This window comes from Rhipicephalus sanguineus, chromosome 11 (assembly GCF_013339695.2).
Source record: "Rhipicephalus sanguineus isolate Rsan-2018 chromosome 11, BIME_Rsan_1.4, whole genome shotgun sequence".
NCBI classification, from domain to species: domain Eukaryota; kingdom Metazoa; phylum Arthropoda; class Arachnida; order Ixodida; family Ixodidae; genus Rhipicephalus; species Rhipicephalus sanguineus.
This window is the reverse complement of record NC_051186.1, coordinates 56,785,373-56,809,455: the sequence shown is the minus strand read 5'-3', so window position 1 is coordinate 56,809,455 and position 24,083 is coordinate 56,785,373. Positions and strand designations below refer to the sequence as shown.

The window sequence follows — 24,083 nt, the reverse complement described above, 5'->3', positions numbered from 1 at the left end:
AATGCGGCTTCAACGAAATCCACATGCGACGAGCACACATCTATGTTTCCTCGTGTTTTATTTCAACCGTTACACATATGATGCACACCACGGGCCTGAGTGAAAAAAAAAAATGCTAAAAGCTTACGAGGCTTCGCGTGTGGTGATTCGATTCATTGCTCGCGTTAATAAATTAAGCAGGCGTAATCAAACACCATAATACGTGTGATTCAATGTCTTCTTTAGTTCCACAAGGTCGTCACTTCATAACTTAATCCCACGCACGTGGCGCAGTGACACAGGTTCAGTGGAGAATCCGTATTGATTTTTTCTTCCAGAGCGCATCCCGACCACTTGGAGACATGGGTGGGCTGGCTGGCACAAAATTACACGATAAAATGCGACAAGAGTGCACACCGTATTGACGCGCCAAGGTAAATGTATCGCGCATTCTGCGGGTTATTTTTTATACGAAAAGTTCGACATAAGATGCAGTCACGCAGTTCCACGTGTGTACAATGCGCGTTTCATGTAAACGGCATGACACATATTTCAGATGTCTTTTAAAAAAAAAGCTGGAACAGTTTTGCTTTAAATGATCATCCTTAACGTGTAACATCAGGACAGCATGTCCTAACTGCTACATAATTAAGTCCTCACGTGAATGGCTTCACTGCAGCATTTTAACTAACGTGGTGAAACCAACTTTAAGTTGGGCGGTAAGTTGGCTTCTCCTCATAAAGATAATTAATGCAGAAAAGCCACAGTTTCAGGCAAACGTTCTGTGCCGGCGTTTTCTTGTAGATTTCGGATGTCACTGCAGACGGATATGTGAAATAGCCCAAAAGGAACATGATCTACAGTAAATTTCCTCGGAAATTCAACGCCTAGAGTAACGCACTCGGCTACTCCGAGCTGCCGCGGCTCATTTCTTATTATCTCACAGATAAAGATGCCCTGGTTGCTACTCGGGACCGCTGTCTTGGAACTCATATGCCTGGGGACGATTGTAGACTCCGCTATCATTCGTGAGTATATCTTCTCGCAGCCTTCATTCGGCGATGTTTGTGAATGCACGTTCACGGTAATGAGGGGTGCCCAGAGGACCATATAATAAGTTGTGGGTTGTGCATGGCAGTCTGATCTAAGAAAAACTCTTGGTGAACAGTCAGTAAATGCAGTACGCCTTGACGTTTCGTTGCTATGACCCGGAAGCCAAAGGTACAAAGACCACTCCCATGCACTATCTTCACTCTGGGCGTGTAGTGCAGGTGTAAAAGTTTTGTGCACGACATTGGGCATAATTCTTTAGCGAAGAAGTGAAAATAGGTTTTCGTCTGGCGCGCCGGAACAGTAGAGACAATTGTTAAAAACCTGCAGTCACCAGATATATAGAGGTCACAACACATACTTGACATCGAAATATACCGAGTGGTATATGTATGTCGTTTCCATTTGCCTTAAGACTGAGTGCAGACCTTATTAAAACCTGCGCTGTGATGTCCTCGCACTATTAATGCCAGCTAGCCCTGACCTCTCATTTTTGCTATTTCTCGCGTCTCAGAAAAGCGCCTCATCGGAACCGCCTGCAATACGACAGTGCAATGCCAGGCTCTGCTGCCCAAAAGCCAATGCATATATTCAAGCTGCTTTTGTATAGGGGGCCACTACTACAGCTGGAAAAATAACAGCTGCATTCCACGTAAGTTTTTTTTTTCATTTAATTGTATGCATGTAATTGTCCACATATAAGAGACATGAACAGCAGTACAGTGCACATTATGGGTTGACTAATATTCCTCTGCTGTCTAAGTGTCTGTACGGAATTTTGCCAATGTAATAAAACTGCGACCCTCGGTATAACACCAACATAACGGCATGTCATATCATATGTAACGAAGTACACATTCTCTGCCCATTTGAACATGCTAGTATTGCTACATTACTATTTCCATCCAACAAAATGTAAACTTATAACAAACCAAATGAAATACGGCTTATTATGAAGTCGAACCTCGGTATAAAATGAACATAACAAATTACCGGATATAGCAAAGCATACCCCGAATGTTGCTTGCCTATATAAAAACACATAGTGGATAGATGTATATAACAAATATTAATATATAATGAATGCATTTTCGTGTAGGATGGAGCTTTCTTTTTGCGAAGTTTGATCCATTACATAATGTGATTTCTAGAGCAGAGTTCTCTTACATGTTTGTTTCAACGCGTTGAATATGACAATGTTACATTAGGATTAACAAATGCAGAGGTTAGCTAGTCTATACAGCTCCTTAGTCCACACCTCTTTTGAAATCAGAGGACTCTCAACTTACTTTTGCTCATGATAAACACTGCTGCAATGAACGCTTTTGTGAAAAATGGGCACACTATTAGCTGCGATAAGCTGCCCTTGCAAAATCATCATGCTTTTGACCCTCATTAACAACACAGACTCGAAAAGTACTTTTTATTTCAAAGAAACATATAAAATTACATCTAATGCAATTTGTAATGTGTGTACAATGAACTGCATGACATAAAATATCGAGATAATTCGTGATTATACGTGGCTGATCATTAAAGAAGGTTTTTGTAACAATGATTATAAGTAAGAGCATATAGCAATCTCCAGTTTAAGCCTAACGTATGAAAAACGTGCTATATTAATCGCTGCTTTGTTTTCCTAGAAGTACGTTTGGTAGCAATACTACATTATTTGTTCCGCATTGTTAATACAACAGCTTTCCCCACTGTTCGGCTGTTTGACACAGAAAATAAGAAGAAGCGAGCGAGCTCGCCGACGACTTTTAAATGCGCCCGTCGGGCTCCTAGCGCCACCTCGCTGGTAATGAAGAAACGCTTATTATCGCCTGCTGTCTCCGAGTCCGTCCAGCGCTAAATGGTGTGTATATAATGCTCGCCGTTAGCTACGTGGAGGATCTGCGTTTCGTGGCGTAGTGGATAGCGCCGCTCGCTGCGGAGCAAGAGGTCCCTGGTTCGATTCCGCGCTTCGGAAGCATTTTTCTGAGTTATTTTTCTGTGGGGCCTTTATATATATATACATACTTATACATATACGGTGCATGACGGCGGCGACGGCGACGGCAAAATCCAGCCGAGACTGTCCATATAATTGCTATCGCAATAAAACAAAGACTGTCATTGTGTTTATGTCTTGCAATTGGAGATGTGAGCTGGTACACAATTTTGCCATTTGCTGGCAATTAAAGGCACAGCCTAATTAGGAAACAACAAATGCCAAGCGTTCTAATAATACAGAGAAAAAAAGAGATGATCTTGCCACGAATTTGAGTGAAAACAAAACAATGGTAGGTGCATAATCCTGTTTGATGCACATGCGATATGCATGTGCATCACCATGCATATCCCATGCGATATGCATGGTGCATGTGTCGAAATGAGCAGTTAAACAACTTTATAGTGTTTACATTGAATTGCCTTTTCAATTCTGCCCATTTCCACATATCCTCCATTGTGGCCTCAACTCAATCAACAGTGATGCTCCTTGGCGAGAACTGCACACATGACAACGAGTGCAGCTCTCACCTCATGTGCAGCACCCAACGGTGCACCTGCATGCCAGGGTACAAACAGGTAAAGGACTGGTGCGAACCCACACGGATGCAAGATGGTAAGCGCGCGAATATTCTCCTACCTTCGAACATAAGTTTACATCATGCCTTGTTTAAGGCTCGATTGTTACCCAGGATGCAACAGTTTCCATTGTTCATTTGTTAGGGTGGTATTTATAAAGGGAAATACATAGTAAACAACAAAGAACAATAATAATGTTATCAGGTGGCACACGAAGTGAAAGTATGCCTTGTACTTACCTGCACAGGTGCGCATAAGTCACAATGTCCGTTCCTTTAATACTCAACTGTACCAGTAAATGCAGATTGTCAGCATATCAGCTGACAACATGCCATAAAACTAACAAGTATATTATGTTACTAGTAAATACCTTACAGATGAGACCTAAAAAAATTTGGTGGCAACAGCAGTTGCGGTTCAAGCAGTCACGTACTCCACAACTACAATTACTGTATTAGCACTTACATATAGTGCAAACTGAATTCCTGCTGACAACTGTGAAGGTTATGATTTGGAATCACACTATGATCTGTGAAATTGACATGAAACGAGAGCACTATATGTTGCGGTATAATTTTTCTATTAACATCCGCATTCTTGGAAACAACCAGACAGCAGCTGTCATTGGTGATTTCACCTGGTTGCGATGTTACAAAGGCTGTATCATGAAGTGATAGCTGGATCCGTGTATAACGTAACAATTCTTGCTCGATTTTATCTCATTGCTATCAACCAAAAAGGAATGCAAAAGAAACCAAAAGGAATAGACTGAAATAAGATCACTGCATTGTCACAGTTCTGCTATCATGCCTGTTGGCACATAGTTTTATGTATCTATATCTTGCTGCAGACACGGAGAGGTTTATGGAGTTCCCACAGGAACAACCCAATCTGCTTGTTGTCATACTCAAGGGACTTGGGATCATTGCTCTCAAGGTGTCGCTGTTCTACCTGTTGGCAAAGTAAGTATATCATGGCAAGTGTAGCAGGCTTTGTCTGAAGCAGTGTTCTTTGTTATGCCTTAGATGTTGAAACTAAGGTCTATTATTTCTTCAGTAAAACTGTAGTCAACACCATAATGCCCATGTGAACACTTGTGCTAGAACCAAGAGAGAGAAACATTTATTTCAAATAAAGCAAAGAGCACAGAAATAAAGCCAATTCTTTGGGAGTTTTTGCTGGGCTATGTAGATGAAATCTGTTGAATACTGTGCTAATGGTACTGCCACTTTTAAAATCTGTCGAGGCTTCTAAAAACCTGGCATGCATCTACGAACGATACGACGTGGTTGGGTCACTAGTGCAGGCATGGATGACATGATCCAAAGAAGGTGGTCAACCCGAACTAAAGATCACAAGTTTTCTTTTCAATTTCATTCTGGAGTAAAAAAAATCGAACTGTTACAGTTCAATTTGGCTTACGCTAAAATAATGCTTTTTTTTTTCAGTTTTCGATTCAATTATGGTTTGATACCCTGAACTCCACAACTACAGACACCTCTTGTACATTCCACAAACATAAAACATAGATATGATAAAAAGTTGATTGATTGATTGATTGATTGATTGATTGATTGATTGATTGATTGATTGATTGATTGATTGATTGATTGATTGATTGGCCCTCGTGTGCCAGTGCAACATATGGATGTGAAAGGCTTGTGTGAAAGGCTACAATTGGGGACTATAGGCCGATTTTGGAGACCAGGATTTTTTTTAACATCTGTCTTTTCATCCTGTCTGAACAGAGTCACAGTAAAATAATATCGACAATATATTAGTGTATATGGTCCTTCTTCAATGTTCTAGGCACATAGAGTCTGCATTGTCCAGAAAGCAGAGCTATAACACTTAACAATGCTTATGTATACATTTCAGAGTGATGTGCTTCTCTTGTAATCACATGGTGAGTCAGCAAGAATATACTGCCGGAGAAATCTACAGCCCACCCACCAAGCCCTGTAAGACATGTACACTTTGTAAATCGCAAATAATTTGCTCTTATATTCTCTGCATAATTCTGTGCTAACCTTTATGCGTCAAGCAGTATATATATACAGTCGAACCCACTTATAACGATCCCACATATAACGATCTATCGGTTATAACGACCATATTTGGGTGCACTTACGATTTTCCTATGCTAACCATTGAAGCTGCGTCCAGATATAGCGAACATTTTTCAGAGCCTCCTACTTTTACAACGAACACTTGAGACGCAGTCGCGGTAAAAATATGGCGCATACGAAGCGAAAAAAAGTTAAAGCATGCCTTCTAAAGCGGGACAGGGGCGCGCGCTCGCGCGTGCCCCGCTCCCGTTTACTCGCGACTAAGATACCCAGATCGGCGAGCACCGCACGCAGATTTCGGACGCTGCGAGCGAGGTCGCTCACTTTACAGCCTTTTCTTCAGTGGTAGAATGGCAGTGAGGAAAAAAAAAATAGTAGGCAGCATGAAGCCTTGCGGTCAGCTTTCAAACAATGCCTTGGAACGCAAGAAGGCATAAATGCAAGAAGTGATAACCGCGATAACTTTCCATCGCAAAAAGGTTCACTGCGTCCTTAAACTCGTCGACGCCACAATGTGCCGCAAAAAGTCGTCCGTCTTTTCGGTAACGGCAGAAACCGGTCGATCGGTGATTACGACTTCCGCGTGATTGCGGCGATGCCTTCGCGGATAAGCATCAGAAAAGAGCGAAGGCGAGGTGGCGGCCGTCGATAAACGTGCCGTTATGCCTTATAGCCGACCACCTTATCATAGTCATCTGTAGATATGTGCTCGGCTGCGCGTGTGGCGTACACCATACACTGCGGATTGACGGCGGTACGAGCGCGCCATGCTTAGCCATGCTGCCGTTCGCAAGTTTGCCGCCTCCGTGTCGTGCGAGACCGCTTTTAAAGTGCGTGTCGCTTTGTAGAAACGAAAGTAGCTCGCTGTTTTTGAGCGGCGCGAGCACCGAGAAACGTCGATGCACTGACAGCGAGCGTATACTGCATGTTTGACTAGGTGACAACTGAAGTGCGCCACGCATCGTCGTACAGGGCCGCGAGAGCGCGGAGACGTAGTGCGCGTTGCTTGGAAAATGCTTGTTTTCGCCGCGTTTACCGAAGAGGCTAGTCGCCGCATCCGTGCACGATCCGGAGTGAAGCAAGCACGAAGAACGTACAAACGCGCGAATACAGCATACAGCAAGCGGCCCGGCAGTGATTCCGCGACCCGAGTAGGCGACGCGCTGCACGCAACTAGCCAGGGACGATCGGCTCCACGTCGCGGTACCGCGCTTCGGTGAAACGGTGTCAGCTCATTGCAAAGGCGGTTAGTTCACTCGTGAGCACGCAGCGGGCGTCGCTTCACGACGCGAAAAGGCTTAGCTTGTCACCGAAGGAGTTGTTAGCACTTTAATAAAAGTGCACAAAGGGGGAAAAAACGGTTTGGCCGCAAAGCGCACGTTTTGAAGGGCGAGTCCATATACAACGAACTACTGATATAACGACCACTTTTCGCGACACTTTCGAGTTCGTTATAAACGGGTTCGACTGTACATGGAACAGTGAATAGAAATCGTAATCTTATCTTCTGCCATGGGTGTAGGTATTTTTGTAATCAATAAACAAGTCCTTGCACACAAATGTTCACTACGAAAGTAATACGTATGTATATCGGACAGCACTCCTTATGTTTTGCCACCCTTCTCTCTGGCTAACTAGACATACACTCGCTAAATGCTGTGCCGTTTATGTCCTGCATAGACCGTTGAATATATTTTTCTTACCCAATGGCTGAACTGAGGAATGAGTTAGACAATTCTCTGAGTCACCCAGAATCACCCCAGAGTCACAAACATAACTGTGCTTGAAGAAATGGTGTTCTAAAAAACCAAAAAAATTTTGTTTCATGTGTGCATCTCGCCTTTGACGGGAACTGTGCTTCACTCAATGATCATTTCTGTGAGACATATCTTCCTGTCCCTGCACATGAAGCATTAGTCCTTCAGTGGCACACTAATCAAACTCGAATGGACTCAGCTTGTACTTACGCTTGAACATGTATTACTGCACAAGGATCGAACAATACTGATGAGAAGAGGATGGGCGAGTGCATGTACCTCCATTTTCTTGTCCTATCCTCCTTGAGTATTCTTTGCACTGTTAAATCTTTAAGCATAGCGAATGAAGTAGTCCATCAATGCGTATTGTTGACCAATTTTGTACTTGCAGCTTCGCAAGAACAGCTGGCAGGTAACATGCCATACCCCTCCACAATCACAACCGGTGCGCAGTACCAGGTGCCACTCTACATAGACCAAGCGGTAAGGCACCGACACGTAGCGAACTAAAAAATGTGGTCATGTAATGTAGGGTGCGCTGCAAAACGAGGACACAAAAAAGGATACGAAACATGCAGCAAGTGATTACAGAGTTGCACAGTGACAGACTACGTACAAAGTGACTTGGCCTAATTGGAAAGCTTTAATGATTCACTATTTCATATAGAAAAGCCTAAACTTACCTGACATGCCATTTGTAAATAACAATACCAGGTTCACTTGCACATTACATATTTAGTTATATTCTTTTTTATTTTATTATTATTTCCTTCCTTCTCATCTGGAATCATTTAATCTCATACCCCATCCCTGTACAGAGTAACATGCGAGTGATTATATATGCACCGGTGAAAATCTCCGTTTTTCCAATAAAGAGTCAGTCTCTATCTCTACGCAGTGACAACACAGTGGCCTGTCTCTTATCTTTTTGCCCTTCTCTGCTTGCCCTGCTTCCATTGTGTTTTATCTAGGAATCGCAACTTGAACATTTTTTTTTTCAAGTTGGTCAGCTTATTTGATCAGTGCTTTTGTGAACTGCTTCTCAGTTTGACCACTTGAACATCGTCATCCAGAGAACATCAAAGGGAATTGAATTTTGAATGCATGACACTCCTTACACACACGGTATGTATGCTTGCTAACCCCTGTGGGTGGATAGGTCCATTTCTTAATGCAGTTTCTTCTGCCCATTTCCTGGACTACAGACACCAGTTGCAGTAACATCAGAACAGAGAGTAGTGATTAGGGTGCACAGTGCAAAGGTGTTTTAAAGTAAAGCTGCTTTCGTCTCTTCTCCCCACTTTTACGGATGTCGAATGTCTTGTTGGGTAGATGTAGACGGATCCTCACACAGGCTGCCACTAAATAAAAAAAAATTGTGTTCTATGATGGCGTTTGAACCGCAGTCTCCCAGAACAACAGACAGATGCATTATTTGCACGAGTGAATATTACAGCCTAAGCAATCTCCATTCCTCCCAATGTAGCACTGTTCTCGTGATTGGGCCTCTTTTTTTTTAACTGTTCTTGGTGTTTGTCCACGTTGTAAGAGAGCAGGTTGTAGCGCACTTTTGCTGGAGTACAATAAGCCAGTCACCATGACGTCTCCACACTACTATCGTTGTTGCCAAAACACTCTCACTGCGTTTTTGCCGCTATGTTATCGTCGGATACGCTGTTGCTTGCTTTTCAGACATGCATTGTCATGTAGTAACATTCTGCATTGTTCCAAATATCATAACAGAATGACTAGAAATTCTTGTCAGTGGACAGGAAGCTTGAGCCCATTCCATAGCTCATAAATGCTGCATACGGCAAATGAATTTGCCAAAATTGGGCTAGTGGTAACATCACAGGTCTGTGTTGGAAGCAGAACTAAAACACAGGGATACTGAGTGATGGCATCTTCAGGATGCATATTCAAGCCAGAACTTTTCTTTCAGGTGCAGTTCCCCAAGGAGCAGACAACCAACTACACCGGAGAACAGCATGCTCCGGCTCAGCCTGCTTTTCCAGCTTAAGCCCACGCGAGTGCAATGTGCCAAGTTGCTCTACAGCTAAACTGCTGCAACTAAAGCTCTGAACTGCTGGTTAACCTTTTTCACTAAAGCTGCATCATTTAAAAATCATTTGAGACCAGCTGAGAATGCAGACATTTTAAGTCTTCCAATTTGTGCTTCTTTCGTGCCCTCATCTATATGCAAGGCAACATACGATCGTTTTTTTTCTTGTAGAGCGATAAATCGGCATGTACGGCACATATAACAATGTCGCATGCAGTGTGCTACCGTTGCATTTCATAAATAGTTGAAAGTGTCATGGCAGGGATGAATAGTAATAATTATTGTGGCAGTTCAAGTTCAACATATTGAAGCTGCGCTGCGAGCCATGATGACCAGTGGTAATCTCCAGATTAATTTGACTCTGTTACTTTGTAAGGTTTAATGTACCAATCGTGGCAGTTTGGGCATGTTGGTAAGACATGACCAATAAAGTTTCAGCGAACAGCCAGACGAGGACACAAAGAAAAAGACGTTATGACACATGGGCGCCATGTGTCTCTTACGCATTCTTCTTTGTGTCCTCGTCTGGTTGTGCGCTTAAACATTATTGTTTGATGTCCCAAATTAACGCGAGATACCAAAGTAAGTTTTCAGTTTGACTATGACTGCCGATAGTGTTTTGAGATGTAACCACATTAGCATTAGTGGTCTTGCATTCTGCAGCCATCAGTACATGCCAACCACAACCGAGATTTCAACATCCTACAATGTCAGAGTGCTATGGTCCACAGCTGAATCACTATGGTGGGCCCACCCTGTTACTACTACCACAGCCGGAGGATGCACACACACACCATGTGCGTTTGCATCCAGTGGCCGTGCTACTGCCAAGCACTAGCTTAATTCTTTTTTTTTTTTTTGCATTCTGCTAGCACTGTAAACGTGCCAACCACAACTGTGAACAAAGCCCCACTATATGACTGCAGAATATCATAGCCGGTGCAGCAGCATCACAAGTATCTCAGTAACACCATGAGCATCTCAGTAAATGGCAACGTGCTGTTGTTTCTGGGATATGACTGCCAGTTACTGAAAGGCATGCTGAACAGAACTCATTCTTCGTCTAGCAAGAACTCGAGAACCGACAGTCAAAACTACCTTCAAATATTGCATGAGAGAGGCTATTACGCATTACCCGTGTGTATGTTTCGCGAGGAAACGGAAATGGCACTCATTAGCACAAAATAAACTGCCCACGAGATTAAGGCACAAATAACAGTGCAGTCCCACGAATTTTGGTCACAACTAGCTTTTATTTCGGCGAGGGAACACTCAGCTCTGCACTTGGCAGCAAGCCCAGATAGCTGAAGAAACCACATTTAAAAATAAAAGCATCATTGCAAAAGACTTCCAAGGAGTAAAGCTCTCTTTCGCTACTTGTCATGCTTGTACGATACCACTTCTGCCATTCTCTCCTTTTTGTGCTGGCATTTTGTAAAGCAGCTCTTCCAACTTGGGCTTAAATATGTTTTGCACTCATCTTTGTAAACTTGAACAGAAGGAAAAATAAACGATGAATAAAAACATACTTGGCTGTAGCGTGTTAATGAACGATAAGTGGAGTCATGATGAAAACGACGTATTTATTTACAAGAGAGCTCCAGACTCTGTAACACACAGCTGAAAGTCTCGCACAAAGCAGTGCTTTGCAGTTCAAAGTTCTATAAAGGCTTTTTATGGTTTTTCCCAACTTGCATGGAGTGGGGCACCTGAACAGAGCTTAGCTTTTGCAGTGCACAATACTCGCAACGGGCCTGAGACTTGCTCCACGTTGGATTGATGAAACCACGAGAACAGCTTTAGGATGTAGCTGTATGTGCATGCTCGCACTGCGTTAATTATGTCATAACTAACGCAATGCAAGCACATACATACAGTGCCACTTTGAGAGGCAGCGCAAGATGCTCATTTGTTGTTTTTTACAATGCTCAGATGCCACAGCCACATTAATTAATAACAACGCATCTTAATATCAAGGTGATGACCGTCATTACACGCACAGCAGGAGCCACAGTTTTAAATAACTATATATTTAACTGGCATAGAGTGCCTGTCATATTCTCAAAAGTTCGCTCAAGCTTTGTGTGTATCCGCATTGCATTATGACCGTAAACAAGCACCAAACAACCAAACATTTTGTTCCGCTGACGACAGCATTGGACAATAAATATACGAAATGGCTCACCTCACTGCATGGTTCAACAATTCTCACGTTCGCAAGCACTTTCGTAAAAGTTGAACACGCGCTAAAGCCGGATGTGACATACTCGCAGAACTGGCAGATAATCGGTGACGCTGCGTGCTATGTGACCATAAAGAGAGCGCAGAAAAAGCAATCACATGCTTAAACTCAACGCTCTTCAACCAGACGCTAAAATATACTTGGTTAAGGCAGTTGTGTCAGTTCGTACGCTTGTGTCAAGTCAGTCAAAATCGATACCCCTTTTAGTCGGGATTTTCCTACTTCTGGGGTTTAAGAGGCTCATGCCTTCCTTCTCCACTGGCGCAGCTTCCTTGCGAGACTTGCTCCTCTTATTAGCTGGCGCGACCAACAACGCGTCGTTATCGGCAGAGTCCACGAGCGTCTTGAGATCTCCGGCATCGGCTACCGCTACTAGCAGGTCGAGACGTTCTATGGCAGCACTCGCACCGGTGGCCTTCTTAAACTTGAGCTCGTAGGTCTTCCCGGGAGGCACGAACATGACGGACAGTTCATCCGTTTCGTCGCAAGTTTCGAGTCTGCAGTTGCCGACGCGCCTTCTGCAAAGAGGCCATTGGTGAACAGCGTGTAGGTTATCCGCGACAAGAAGCCCTTTAGGTCAGCTTTCGTTTCCGTTTTGTTTGCACACTTACATTAAATGTTTTACGTTTTCCTCCCGACGTGAGTTCAGCGATCCGCACGACTCCTCGAAACTCGTCGTCGCTTTCCAAACGTTGTTGCCGTCCGTAATGGACAGGCTTAGCTTTGACAGCCTCGCGTCATCCTCCTCTGTTAGCAGAACGAGGAAGAAACGACCCTTGGAGTCGTCAAACACTTTGCTGTGTTTCAAAGAACGAGACATTGCTGCTACGTTTCGCCAGTTTCGCGCTGAACAGCTGCAATCGCCGCGTTGGCTTCGTTTCGGCTTCAGTTGGCTTTTCGATGGCTATTCTGCTCCGGTTGGCTAATGAATCGAGCAGACGACGCCGCTCCAGAAGCGAAACTGGCGAAAGATGGCCGCTCGATACAAACTATGTTGGCATGGCAAGTTCGTGTACAAGTTCAAACTCGAATGGTGAGATACTGACATCAGCCGGGTGATACTGTCATCTCTGAACTGGCTAAGACGCATTGCTCTAACCGTATTTTTTTTTTTTTTCTGTTCATAGGCCACCTGGCAGCGTCGACATTCTAAACCACGAACGGGTTGTCCTTTCAGTCGTTTATACCACTCGCCCGCATAATTTACTGACACTTCTTTCCCTCCACAGGACGTTATCACGACTATAGTAGAGGCTGTGAGCGAGAAAGAGTACCCTCGGAAGATTTCCAACGGAGAGTTTACCGCCGACATTGGTATCCTTTTCTTTGAAGTGTTACATTTTGCAATATTTTGCTGCCCCGCTTTAGTTTAATTGTGCAAGGTCTTAACGTGTGCACATTCAACGCAGAATATCGCGAATGGAAGTTCAGCGGTCAAATGGCTTTCGAGAGGGACGGCGCGATGTACGAATTGTACCGCCACCAATTCCACGTGCGCGTCCAGAGAAACGATATCGTCGCGCGCTCAACCGACGTCATCCGCCATGGCCACAACGACGAAGGTTGTAAACTTCATCGGCGATTTTGTTCCCTTTCCTATTGGTGGGTGGTGAATTGCTTTTCGCTTCGAATTCGTCTATGCTTCAGCAGGTAGCTCATCTAGCGAGGCTCCCGTGGTACCAGTGAAACGAAGATGGCCACCACGTAGGGAGAAACGCAAGATCAGGTTGCCTGCAATGTACCGTCACAGGGCCACCCCAGCTTCACACGCTGTGGTACGCAGACAATCCAGGCGCGACCTGGAGCGAGCACTGCCGTTCTCAGTGCAAGACTGCCTGCGTTACATGGTAAACCTGCGACATTTTTCTGCCAAATCTGGGCGAAGCGAGATGATCACACGTATGCATAATTTTGCACGCTTCACCAGGAAACTATCATAATCAGGAAAGCCACAGAAGGCGGGCGATCCAAGTCGAATTCCCAATGAGGCTAGTGAAAGTCGATGCCTACGTAATCCCAATTAAGTCTAATTAGCGTTAATTGAGACTAAACCTAATTAAGTTGAGTGTGATCGAACCAGGCCAACTCGCCGAGATACACCAGTTTCACGTGGCCTAATCATAATAATTAAGCCTTTTGAGAACGAGCCAAGACAGGACTATCTAGGAGACCACCAATTCCGCTGCGACTGCCTTGCGCCTCTAGTGCAAACTGCCCACATGTCTTTCAGAGACCCAAGGAAGCTGGACATGAACTTGTCGTGAAGCAATACTTCGTACCCGACATGATCTACCGATCGCTTCAGCAGTACGCAGATATCCCGGAAGTCCAGAAGGGCAACAACGCTATCGTTTTCCTCGACAACAGTGTGTCCCTGGAATGCAGCGGGCCACGGGCCATTCAGTATGGCCAGAGCAGCGAACCAGCACCAAGCACTGGGCTGTTTCAGAGCCTAAGAAGGTGATTCCCCCGATTTATAAATTTGTATTATGTATAAAATCATTAACAAAGCCATGGCTGCATTTAGTAAAACAGCCAACACCAGAAAGCAACCTTCTTAAAAATTTCAAAATTTTCTAGGCTTGTCACACTGCTATAAAAACTTCAGTGGCTGCACACTAATCATGCTCCACTCTGAATGCGCGTCCAGTAATATAAAAGCACAACCACAGCAGTATATCTCGATTAGAACGACGTTTAATAGATGTCTACAATCAACATTTGGTCAGGTACCGACGACATTGACAATCTACTACTCTATTTTATCTTTGAAAGCATAATAACAATACAAAACAATATCACTAGCATTAATACTCATAATACATGTGGTCATTGTTGACATAAAACCTGAGACCATGAGTGTAGTTTGTAATCATTCACAGAAAAGTCCGACATTCTTCGGGGCAAGTCAAAGGAATGCAAATCCAGAATTTGTGCATAGAAACAAAACGCACACTTACTAGTTTTCCAACAGTCATGCAAATATTGCATGTAACGGAGTGCATTTTTAAAAATACTGAAGCAGCATGACACAGCATGTTCTAACATGGAGCAAAGGTCACTCTGGCCCACACTGTGTCGCACGGGCATGAGTTCCAACACAAAGTCAGCTCAAATTTCATCCACTGCAGTTCTTTCTCATTAGCACGTACAAACGAGTGCCTAAAAAGCACGCAAGGAAAGGAAACATGTCCGAAAGAAAGTAGCAATCCTGGTTAAGTGATCCATCCCAGACACAAATGGTACGACCCAAACAAAAGCAGAGCGACACAACCACACTAACTATCTCATCATAAAAGCTGCAGCACAAATTACAAGAGACATTCTTCCGGAGTTGCAAAAAAAAAAAAAAAATGTTATTCCAGATGCACAATAACTTCTTCCAGCTGGTTCATAATGAAAGAATGACAAAAGATTGTCTTTTTTAATAACATGGATTATTCTACATTATCAAAAGACCCCCCTTCCCGCCTCTTTAGTCATCTAAAGGGGGCGCGAAGTCTGCCCCATACCTTTGCATAAGCGGTCTAGTCACGTCATTGTTTAAAGAGCAGGGTTTTGTCCAAGGAAGTGTTTGGTGATAATGGCGGCCGAGGACCCCTGACGTTGCATTTCGAAAAGTGTAATTCCTATCTTAACTATACTCGCGGACAACTTTTCTTGGCAATGAAGCGAAGGCTACAGAGCCACAATGCACGTATCCTACCACTGATGAATGTAGTCCCACAATTGCGTCCTTATTTTCTGCATGAGATATATAAAATATTCCTTCATTTTCTACATGTAGCTTTTTGAGACGGAACGCAGCGTTCACAAGCGAGATATTTGTACTTCTTTTACTTTATACGTTGTCACTTTGCGTTTTTGCGTGCGTGAAAAAGTCGCGCCTTTTACCCGTACCTTAGACGCTGAGCAGCGTTTGCGTCGAAATGCAACGCTAGCCATCACTTTCCACGGCGTTACGCGCGCCAAACCGGACTACTTCGCGTAGCATTACATGTGCAGACGCTCCACCCCCGTAGCTTTCCCTTCATTGCCAAGAAAAGTTGTCCGCGAGTATAGCGGGGAACCAAAGACAGGCCACTGTGAGAATAAAGTCATCCCTTCATTTTCATTTTTGCATTTATCGCAAAAGCTTTTCTTTCGGACTCAACCAAAAACGGGGGGAGGGGGCAAAGCTCCGCCCTTCCTAATGAAGGATTCTGCGCATGCCTGTGTGATGCCAGCAAATGCTACTGGCTACTGCGTGCATAAAATTTGGTAATACAAACAAAAAAACAAAATGACAATGTTGAGCAACAAGTTAAAATGACCTTGTGGACTAGACGTGGACGCTACAAAAAACATGAACATAATGCGCGCAAGGATGCGACTTTACGCTATTGAATTCTCATGTTGCCAGGTACGGGCTGTAAATAAGACATCGCTCTTTCATAGCTCTTGCATCCGTAGACTTACGAAATCACGTATCCAGCGCTACTTCTGTGTAGCTGTACTTTTTAAGTACAAGCCCTTTTTAAGATATTTGCACAATATAGTAAGAGACTCTTCGCTTTTTTTTTTCTTTCCTTCTTTTTTTCAGGGGTGTTGCCACAGTTCTTGGCAAAATGTCCAAGTGGATATACTGAAGAGTAGCAACATGTTTTTCGGACAGACAAGGGTCGACCAGTTCTGCAACAGTTTGCAATTAAAAAAAGAACACAACCAAATACGACCTTCGTTATCTCCTTATTCACATCATGGAAGCAAGACAAGCAAATTTAACGAAAGGGCAACTCTCTGGGAGCCAACATTCCACAACACAACGCAAGCCTTTCAAGCGGTACAGTAATTTAAAAATACTGAGCACTAGTTTGGAAGTAACAACCTGGTAAAATATGTACACAAGCATTTCCTAAGTTATGCCGTCTTATAGAAAAAAACACCAGTCACCATCCACCACTCTTTTCAAAATCGCGGGGGTGGGGGTCACTAGGATATGCTTTCAAACCTGGTATAGTTACTTGGTGCAGCAACTGTAGCGTCCCGCTTTCTTTGTGCACCAAACGTACAGCACAGTAACGCGCTATAACTGCGTAACTGCACGATCCACAAGTGAAATTCCTTGTCATGCCTCTCTTGCAGACTCCTTGCAATTTCAATAACACACTACCTCTCGGATCAGAGCACTCATTTGTTATGTTGCAGACATATGGAAGCATAATTTTTAAAGGGAAGCACTACAGCACATCAGTGGGTGTAGTCAGGCTGCTGATGATGACAAATACTAAAATTTTTATGCATTAAATTCCACCACTACTCCTTGCTCGAAGAGAGGCATGACCCAGAACATCGAAAGAAACTTTCGCTGCATGCTAAAACACAGGAGGTGCAAGCTGGGATCACATTTGCTAACCACAAGCTGTGTGCATTGAATCCTTATGTGATACCTGAAGGCTGCTGATAAGACAATCAGATGATTATCAGTCCTGCAGCTTTACCCAAGATTGCTTTGTTAACGTTCACACAGCACATTTTTTACACCTTTTTTTTAGATGCGTAACATTTTTATGATGCACTCCTTCTTTTAATACATTAAACTGTGTTTAAAACGAGCTGTTTACGGGCACAATAAAAAAGCCGCCAAAGTGAAATTTTGTTGCAGTGAGTTCTTTGTGAAAACGATGAAAACGTCATCAAAGTACAGTGCTACTATGATAACGTTAAAACCAGCCCCCCTTTCAATTATCATCGGGGAATTCTGTAAAGTATAGAAAAGACAGTTCATAATTAAAAAAAAAAAAAACATTTGGACACCACTGTTGCACTTCCTACAAAAAGCGTGCTGATATCCTTTTTTCAGACTCAGGTGGGACTGCCCATACACTTTAGCAGTATTTTTAACGTGAACTTAAATCGATGTATGGTAACACCTCGTTCATGCGTTCTAAAAAAAATTCAGGAGCCCTTGCCCTATCGGGAAAATGGGGGCAAGCGAAGCTTTGCGCTTCCGTGCCTGGTGTACTACTTTTCTTTCTTTATTTCTATCGCAAAGCACAATGCTCCCTCTTAATTGTTCCTGCTTCCTCCATGCTGGGAATTGGACCTTAATCCACATGCTTAGCCACAAAACACTTCAGTTGCTACGGGCAACAACGACGGTCGCACGATCATACCCAGGCAACAATGAAATGTGGCAACGTGAAATGACAAGTCACCTCAATCAAAGATCAGATTGCCGTATCAGAAATGGCTGATCATCAACAAGCCCCATGATCGAAAGAGCATCAATTATCGGAAAACGGCGCATACGAATACGCGCGTGACCGGCGCACCTTCAAGGTTCGCATTTCTGTACACTCGCCAGCACTGGGTTTTTTTCCGTACGACACCGCCACTGAAATCTGCGAGTTATGAAAGCTTCGCTTAGAAAAAAAAAAGAAAAGAAAGAAACACACTATCCGGGAAAACATACAACGCAAGCTCACCAAAACATTGCCCAGTTTCGCTTGATAAAAATATAGCGAACATTGGCACTGGGAAATTGTACAAAACGAGAACGTATCAACGAGGTTCTACTGTACACGACTGATTTCGTATTTCGCACCCAGTCCATCGATGTACAACATTCAGCTGTACTGAGACCTTTCAGAGAGTTCGACGAGTTCTTCAAATGTCATCCTGCTGCATCACATGGCATGCTACAATTTGCTTTTTTTGGCTGCGAACAGGACATAAACACACTGGCTGTGGCTTCAAAAGTGGTACAGCGTGTGCAATGAGACATCATTATTATCAAAGACCACACAATCTATGTATGTCACAAGCATCTGCACCGGATTGAAACAATGCATTTGGGAATTGAAACAAGTCTGTTAACAATGCACATATATAAAAAAAAGAGAAAGCAAAAAAGTAAAAATCACACTTAATAATACAACATTATGGTCCATGATATGCACTGAGTTATGAAGCAGAAAACCTGAAATATTGGTATCAGTATTGTAAGTTTAAAAGGGTCATGCAACACCCTTTTAAGTTATCTTGGAAAGACACTACTATGTCAGTATTAGTATTATATGTTTAAAAGGACCCAGTGCCTGTTGCACCTGTTTGCTCCCACCCGCTGCATAGTTTATAACAAAACAGCCGAGGAGAGAGCAAGCGTTTTTTGGCCGTTTTTGACGTGACATTTTTAACTTACTGCTACGTGCTGTGCAAGAATATTTGGGCGAGATATTCAACGGAGCCTTGCTTGGAAGCATTTTTTAAAAATATATGTTCAAAGAGTGTTGCAGGGCACCATTAAGGTAACGAAGGTTTTCACAGCTGAGTGATCGTTGAAGCTTTCTGCTCTAATTGGTGAGCTGAAGCAGCTCCCTCTGTGGCAAGGCTAACAGTACACACACAGGTGATATGTAGTTAAGTTCATTCCAGGCACAACATGCCTGCGAACATTTTTAGTTGACTACGTAAAAAGCTAGACTAAAAACTTGGCAAGTTCACAACTCTAAAAGGGATGGGCTTTTTTATAAATAAGTAAATAATAAGGACGGGACGTCGCTGATCACGAGCGGCATCCAGGATGGCTACGGTGAACAGTGCTCCCCCGAAATGGTAAAAACGATCACTACATAAGTCAATATGGCAAGTAGTTGTAAGACGCCGATAGACTTGGTCGACGGCGAGTCATCAACAAAAAAATATGATGGTGGCAGCTCCGGTTACTGCCTGTGTATGCGGCATCACTGCTGCAGGCTCCAGCCGCGGTAAACCATCTTCAGGGCGTCGAGCCTCGGCATGGTGTTCTGTGGGTGTGCAAAATGAATAATACTTGCATTTAAAACGACAATGTGATTACGAGAGGCGCCGCAGTGGGGGGCTCCGGAAATTTCTACGACCTGGGGTTACCTAAATCAAAGCACAGGGCCTATAACATTTTGACTCTATCGAAATGCGGCTGTGGCGGTAGGGATTCGGTCCCGCTACCTTCGGGTGGGCAGTCGAGTACCACAACCACTAGACCACCGTGGCGGGTGGGTACGCAAAATTACGGACTTGCTATCTCTAAGGATGCTGAAGATATACTAAAAGGTTTTTCCAGCGTTGCGTGATACCTAAGCTTACACGTGAATATTACTGTTTTTTGGTCCAATGTAAAGCCGAAGTGAATAATGGTTTGAATAATTTCGAAGTGAATTCTATTAGAAGCAGGATTTCTACAGCAATATGGTGCAAATTATAAGTGGTAAAATACGTTACCTTTTTAATATTTTCCAAACTTAACCCTTATAAGCTCGAATGACACGCTTTAAAACCTTTAAGAAATGTTAATTAGGGTGCAGGTAGTGTGCACATTTACCCGTGAAATGTGGCTTCGCGGCAGTGCGGATTTCCCCTGTAAAGGTGGTTTCACTGCAGCATGGGGTGTTATGCCGTAAAACTGTCTCTTCAGGGAGAACCCACACTGCCGCTAAGTCAAACTGCAAGGTTAAATGCGCACATTACCTGAAACCCAATTAATTTTTTTCCTTAACTTTTACAAGCGTGTAATACGAGCTAATACGGGTTATGTTTGGCAAATTTTAAAAGGTAATGCGTTTTACGACTTTTAACTTGCACCCCACTGCTATTCAAGTCCTGCTACTATTTGAATTTGCTTTGAAATTATTTTACAGTAATTACCATTCGTTTTGAACCATAACAGTGACATTCACACAAGCCTAATGATTTGTTTGGTAGAATAAAAGCACTCCATTCGCGGACTCAATTGCAACAAAAGTTCCTTTCCAAACTTTAAGAAATCGCAGCAGCATTAGAAATCGCAAACAACTGCACTCACTTATTGGACTTGACAGACCAGACACTTTTTCAGAACTTTCCACATGTTTCTTGTTACATAAAGGTTCTAGCATAGTTGTTTGATAAACAATTCCTACATGGCAACTGTTTGAAATGAATTTGGATCTTGAACTTGGAAAGTGGACGTAGATAACTGTATTTTTCTGTTCATGCCCGACACTACCAAATCACATCAAAATTTGAACTTTGTGTTAATGGTGAGTTTTTTTTCTGGCATTGTATAAACTTAAGCTACTTTGATGTACAAAAAAGGCCTATAAGAGACCTCCATCAATGTAGCTTTGTTTTTCATAATCGACAATAAACTTGTCCAGCTGGTCTCTTGGGATCATCCTGTTCGTACTATTTTTACGTACAGTCAGTGCAAAAAGTTTAGAGATCACGAGACACAAGAAATAGCTGGATATTCCCTCTGCTTCAGCACATAACCCTGAATTTAGATTTCCGGCCTGTTCTAAAATGAGCGAACAACACGTACTGCACAGTTCGACCAATTGCTGGGAAATTCAGTTTTCTCAGACCTAGCAATCTTTAAAAATTTTGACGCCGACTGTACATGTATACAGACACGTGTGGCTTGTGATACAGACATACAGCATGGCAGAGGTCATTCGGTAAGCAATGTCTTGGGACTCACTTGAAATAAAGGCACCAGGCTGGGAACCTTGGAATCTACGTTGTGGAGCAATATGACCAAGTAAAAGATGACGCTGTGCTGTGTGGACAGATGAAGAGCCATGAATCAGCAAACTACTTTCGTTAACTGTAACACAATCGAGAACAGCTACTGCTGGATTCTGGATCCTTATTTACAACTCTCTGTGCAGACAGAAGTTTTTCTTAGCTACACACTTTGGTATTCATTGGAAATGGTATTGCATAGCGTTAAGTTTGCAGGCAGTTTAGCCAGTCACAAAAAGAAAATGAAAGCAAGATTACTATATCATAGTTAAAGCATACAAGTAACATCCCCTATAGCTTCCTTAGCGTCATTGGTTGGTTCCGTTTGGTTGTGTCTGATACAAGAAAGGCACTTACTATAAGATATTTTCTCATGCACTGCTGTGCCCATATTGCCATAACGTATGATGCTGCTTGGAATTTAAAAAAATTATATTTTGGGGTGTAACGAGCCAAACCACAATATGATCATGGGGCATGCTGTAGTGGGAGACTTGGGATTAATTTCAACCACCTAGGTTTCACGGCTGCATCTAAGTGCATTGGTGTTTTTGCGTTTCGCCCCCATCGAAATGCGGCCACCGTGGCTTGAAGTAGAGCTTGCCCTTTTGAGCTCAGCGGAGCAACAACTTCGCTGCTAAGACACCACAGAGGGTTCTTGGCATGACTGCAAGAGGTTTTCAACAAGAGAGCTAGTGGGTTTTCAGCCAGCATCTGGCAGGCAGTGTGAGGGGACATTCCGCCGGCGGTTTGTCTTCAATGGCTATATTATTTCAGTGTTAACAAAATGGCTTCGAAGAAGCTTTCAGAGAATCACGTTAGTGTCAGAGGAGGGCTGCTTCATTTGTCACAAATCAATGTTAGGCTGCGGGAAGCCTGCCTCGAATCTAAACAGGAATGATTACGTGCATGTGTCTGCGCATTGCCGTCAGTGCAAGTGTTCGCCAAATTTCTATGACACAAGAGATTTTGTACAAGTGTAGAGATATGAACACAAGGTTAGTTGTCAATGCAGCACAGATTGCCCGAAAAAGCACGGTATGCATAAGCCAGCCTTCGACTGCACTATCTGAGAGGGAATCAGCATATCTTGCTGGCACATTGGGTTGATGGGTGCGAAGTAACCATGTGTAGTGTGTATTGCATTCTTCTTTTTTTTGTGATTAAACTTAGTCGCGAGTCAGCGCCTGTCCTGTTTTCTTTTCAACTTGTCCCTTGTCATTTGCGCTGTTTGAAGCTGAAGCAACGTTTTCATCTTATGATTGTGTACAATCTACAGTATACAAGCACAATAACGCAGTAGTGCAACTGGCATTTCGTAGAAGCGAACTAGACCGCCTATTTCCCGGGTGATATAACAGTACAGCATTGTACAGGAGGGGGTTTATCTCAGTCAAGCGCTCTCTCTCTCTCACACACACACACACACACACACACACACACACACACACACACACACACACACACACACACACACACACACACACACACACACACACACACACACACACACACACACGTCCTAATGTGAACAGGCGCACACGGAACTTTCTAATACGGCATATTTTTTATTACTATGATAGCGCAAAGAAACGCGACACAAGAAAGACGACGAACACACACACACACAGCGTCGCTCGCTGAAAAATATGCCATATCAACAAGCCCGCTTTGCAGCTTTAAATCTAATACGGCGTCACTGAATGCGACAGTTACCATGGATATTGCTTCCGAAATGACGACGTCATCAATGTTTTCCTTTTTGATGAACCTCGACTCCTGCCTTCCGGTCACGAATGTCGTCGTGGTCTGCAGACCCAGCGACCTCATCACCAGGAGCGATTCTGCGCGGGAAAGGCGTTACACTGAACCGGTGCGCAGCACTTTCTCTCCACAGGCGTGCAGACAAGCCGGCGGAGCTCACCTTCTTTCACGCGTCGCCGAAGTTTCACAACCAGGAGAAGACACAATACGATGAGGGATAACCCAAGGATGTCGACTCCCTAGCGAAGGGGAGATACATCAAATTAGGTCAAATCACGGCGTAAAGGCGTGTAGAACTAACATCGAAACCAAGCGTTACGCTAGGTACGTAACAGTAATCTGCTGGTATTCGCGCATCCTTAAAACAGCGCTAGAAACAACGCCCTTTCTCTGCTGTAGTATCATGCATTTTAACGATTTAACTGGGCCAGTTTAGGGTCAAGGATGCAACTACGACTTACCCTCGTATGGAGGCCGCAGCGGAGAAAACAGGCGAGAAATAGAGGCGTTAACACGAGCCATCGCTTAGTGTTGAAGGCTCGGTGTCGGAATATATACTCCTGGACTAAGTTCTTGCCGTAATTAATGGCGAAAAAGTCCAGGGGCTCACCCCGGACGTTCTCGCACGGCAATTTGGACGAGGACCGAACGGCATTACCGTTGCACGCCGGTTTCGCAGCCGCAGATTTTTTGCCGGCCTTGCCTCTCGCGCCGTGAGTCATCGCTGCAGATTACGACTGGGTGTGCGAACACGGAGAGCCGAGCATAGCATAAGGTGATCAAACAATCTAAGCAGCAAAGCTGGCAAAACCACCACAGGACGCCGCCATCTTGATTGGCCTGAATGCTGTGAATGGTAGTCCCATTGTCGTATCAGCGCTTTTAACTTAACAACACGCTCTATTGCATAGTTTTATAGCTCATAAAATACTTCTAACATGCATTAGTAAATACAAGATAATTTTTGTTCTCTACGTTGATATGTACAGAAACCTTACGTTCTATCTTCCTGCAGAGTATAAAGTTTCGGTTTCAGTTTCTGGTCTGGGGATCTTGGATCGTCGGAC

The 24,083-nt window shown here is 43.6% G+C and overlaps 4 protein-coding genes across 4 annotated transcripts; 2 read left to right on the top strand and 2 right to left on the bottom strand.

Annotated features, from left to right (window-relative positions):
• Positions 1-207: 207 nt before the first annotated feature.
• LOC119374348 (uncharacterized) lies at positions 208-9,676 on the top strand. Its single transcript, XM_037644428.2, has 8 exons — positions 208-413; positions 926-1,007; positions 1,544-1,681; positions 3,503-3,637; positions 4,451-4,562; positions 5,479-5,561; positions 7,818-7,909; positions 9,369-9,676. Exons 2-8 carry the CDS (start codon positions 932-934, stop codon positions 9,444-9,446), a joined length of 714 nt encoding a protein of 237 aa, XP_037500356.1. The 5' UTR covers positions 208-413; positions 926-931; the 3' UTR covers positions 9,447-9,676.
• Positions 9,677-10,992: 1,316 nt separating this feature from the next.
• LOC119374351 (uncharacterized) lies at positions 10,993-12,611 on the bottom strand. The gene is made up of 3 exons (XM_049410912.1): positions 12,342-12,611; positions 11,900-12,248; positions 10,993-11,859 (listed from the first exon to the last, which is right to left on the bottom strand). Exons 1-2 carry the CDS (start codon positions 12,548-12,550, stop codon positions 11,912-11,914), a joined length of 546 nt encoding a protein of 181 aa, XP_049266869.1. The 5' UTR covers positions 12,551-12,611; the 3' UTR covers positions 10,993-11,859; positions 11,900-11,911.
• A 211-nt stretch (positions 12,612-12,822) lies between these two features.
• On the top strand, positions 12,823-16,436 carry LOC119374347 (uncharacterized). The gene is made up of 6 exons (XM_037644427.2): positions 12,823-12,894; positions 12,960-13,044; positions 13,140-13,292; positions 13,381-13,577; positions 13,961-14,190; positions 16,313-16,436. The coding sequence occupies exons 3-6, from the start codon at positions 13,169-13,171 to the stop codon at positions 16,356-16,358; spliced, it is 597 nt and encodes a 198-aa protein (XP_037500355.2). The 5' UTR covers positions 12,823-12,894; positions 12,960-13,044; positions 13,140-13,168; the 3' UTR covers positions 16,359-16,436.
• On the bottom strand, positions 14,412-23,869 carry LOC119374349 (phosphatidylinositol N-acetylglucosaminyltransferase subunit H). Its single transcript, XM_037644429.2, has 5 exons — positions 23,478-23,869; positions 23,177-23,255; positions 22,969-23,096; positions 21,209-21,286; positions 14,412-19,517 (listed from the first exon to the last, which is right to left on the bottom strand). The coding sequence occupies exons 1-5, from the start codon at positions 23,736-23,738 to the stop codon at positions 19,455-19,457; spliced, it is 609 nt and encodes a 202-aa protein (XP_037500357.1). The 5' UTR covers positions 23,739-23,869; the 3' UTR covers positions 14,412-19,454.
• Positions 23,870-24,083: the final 214 nt, after the last annotated feature.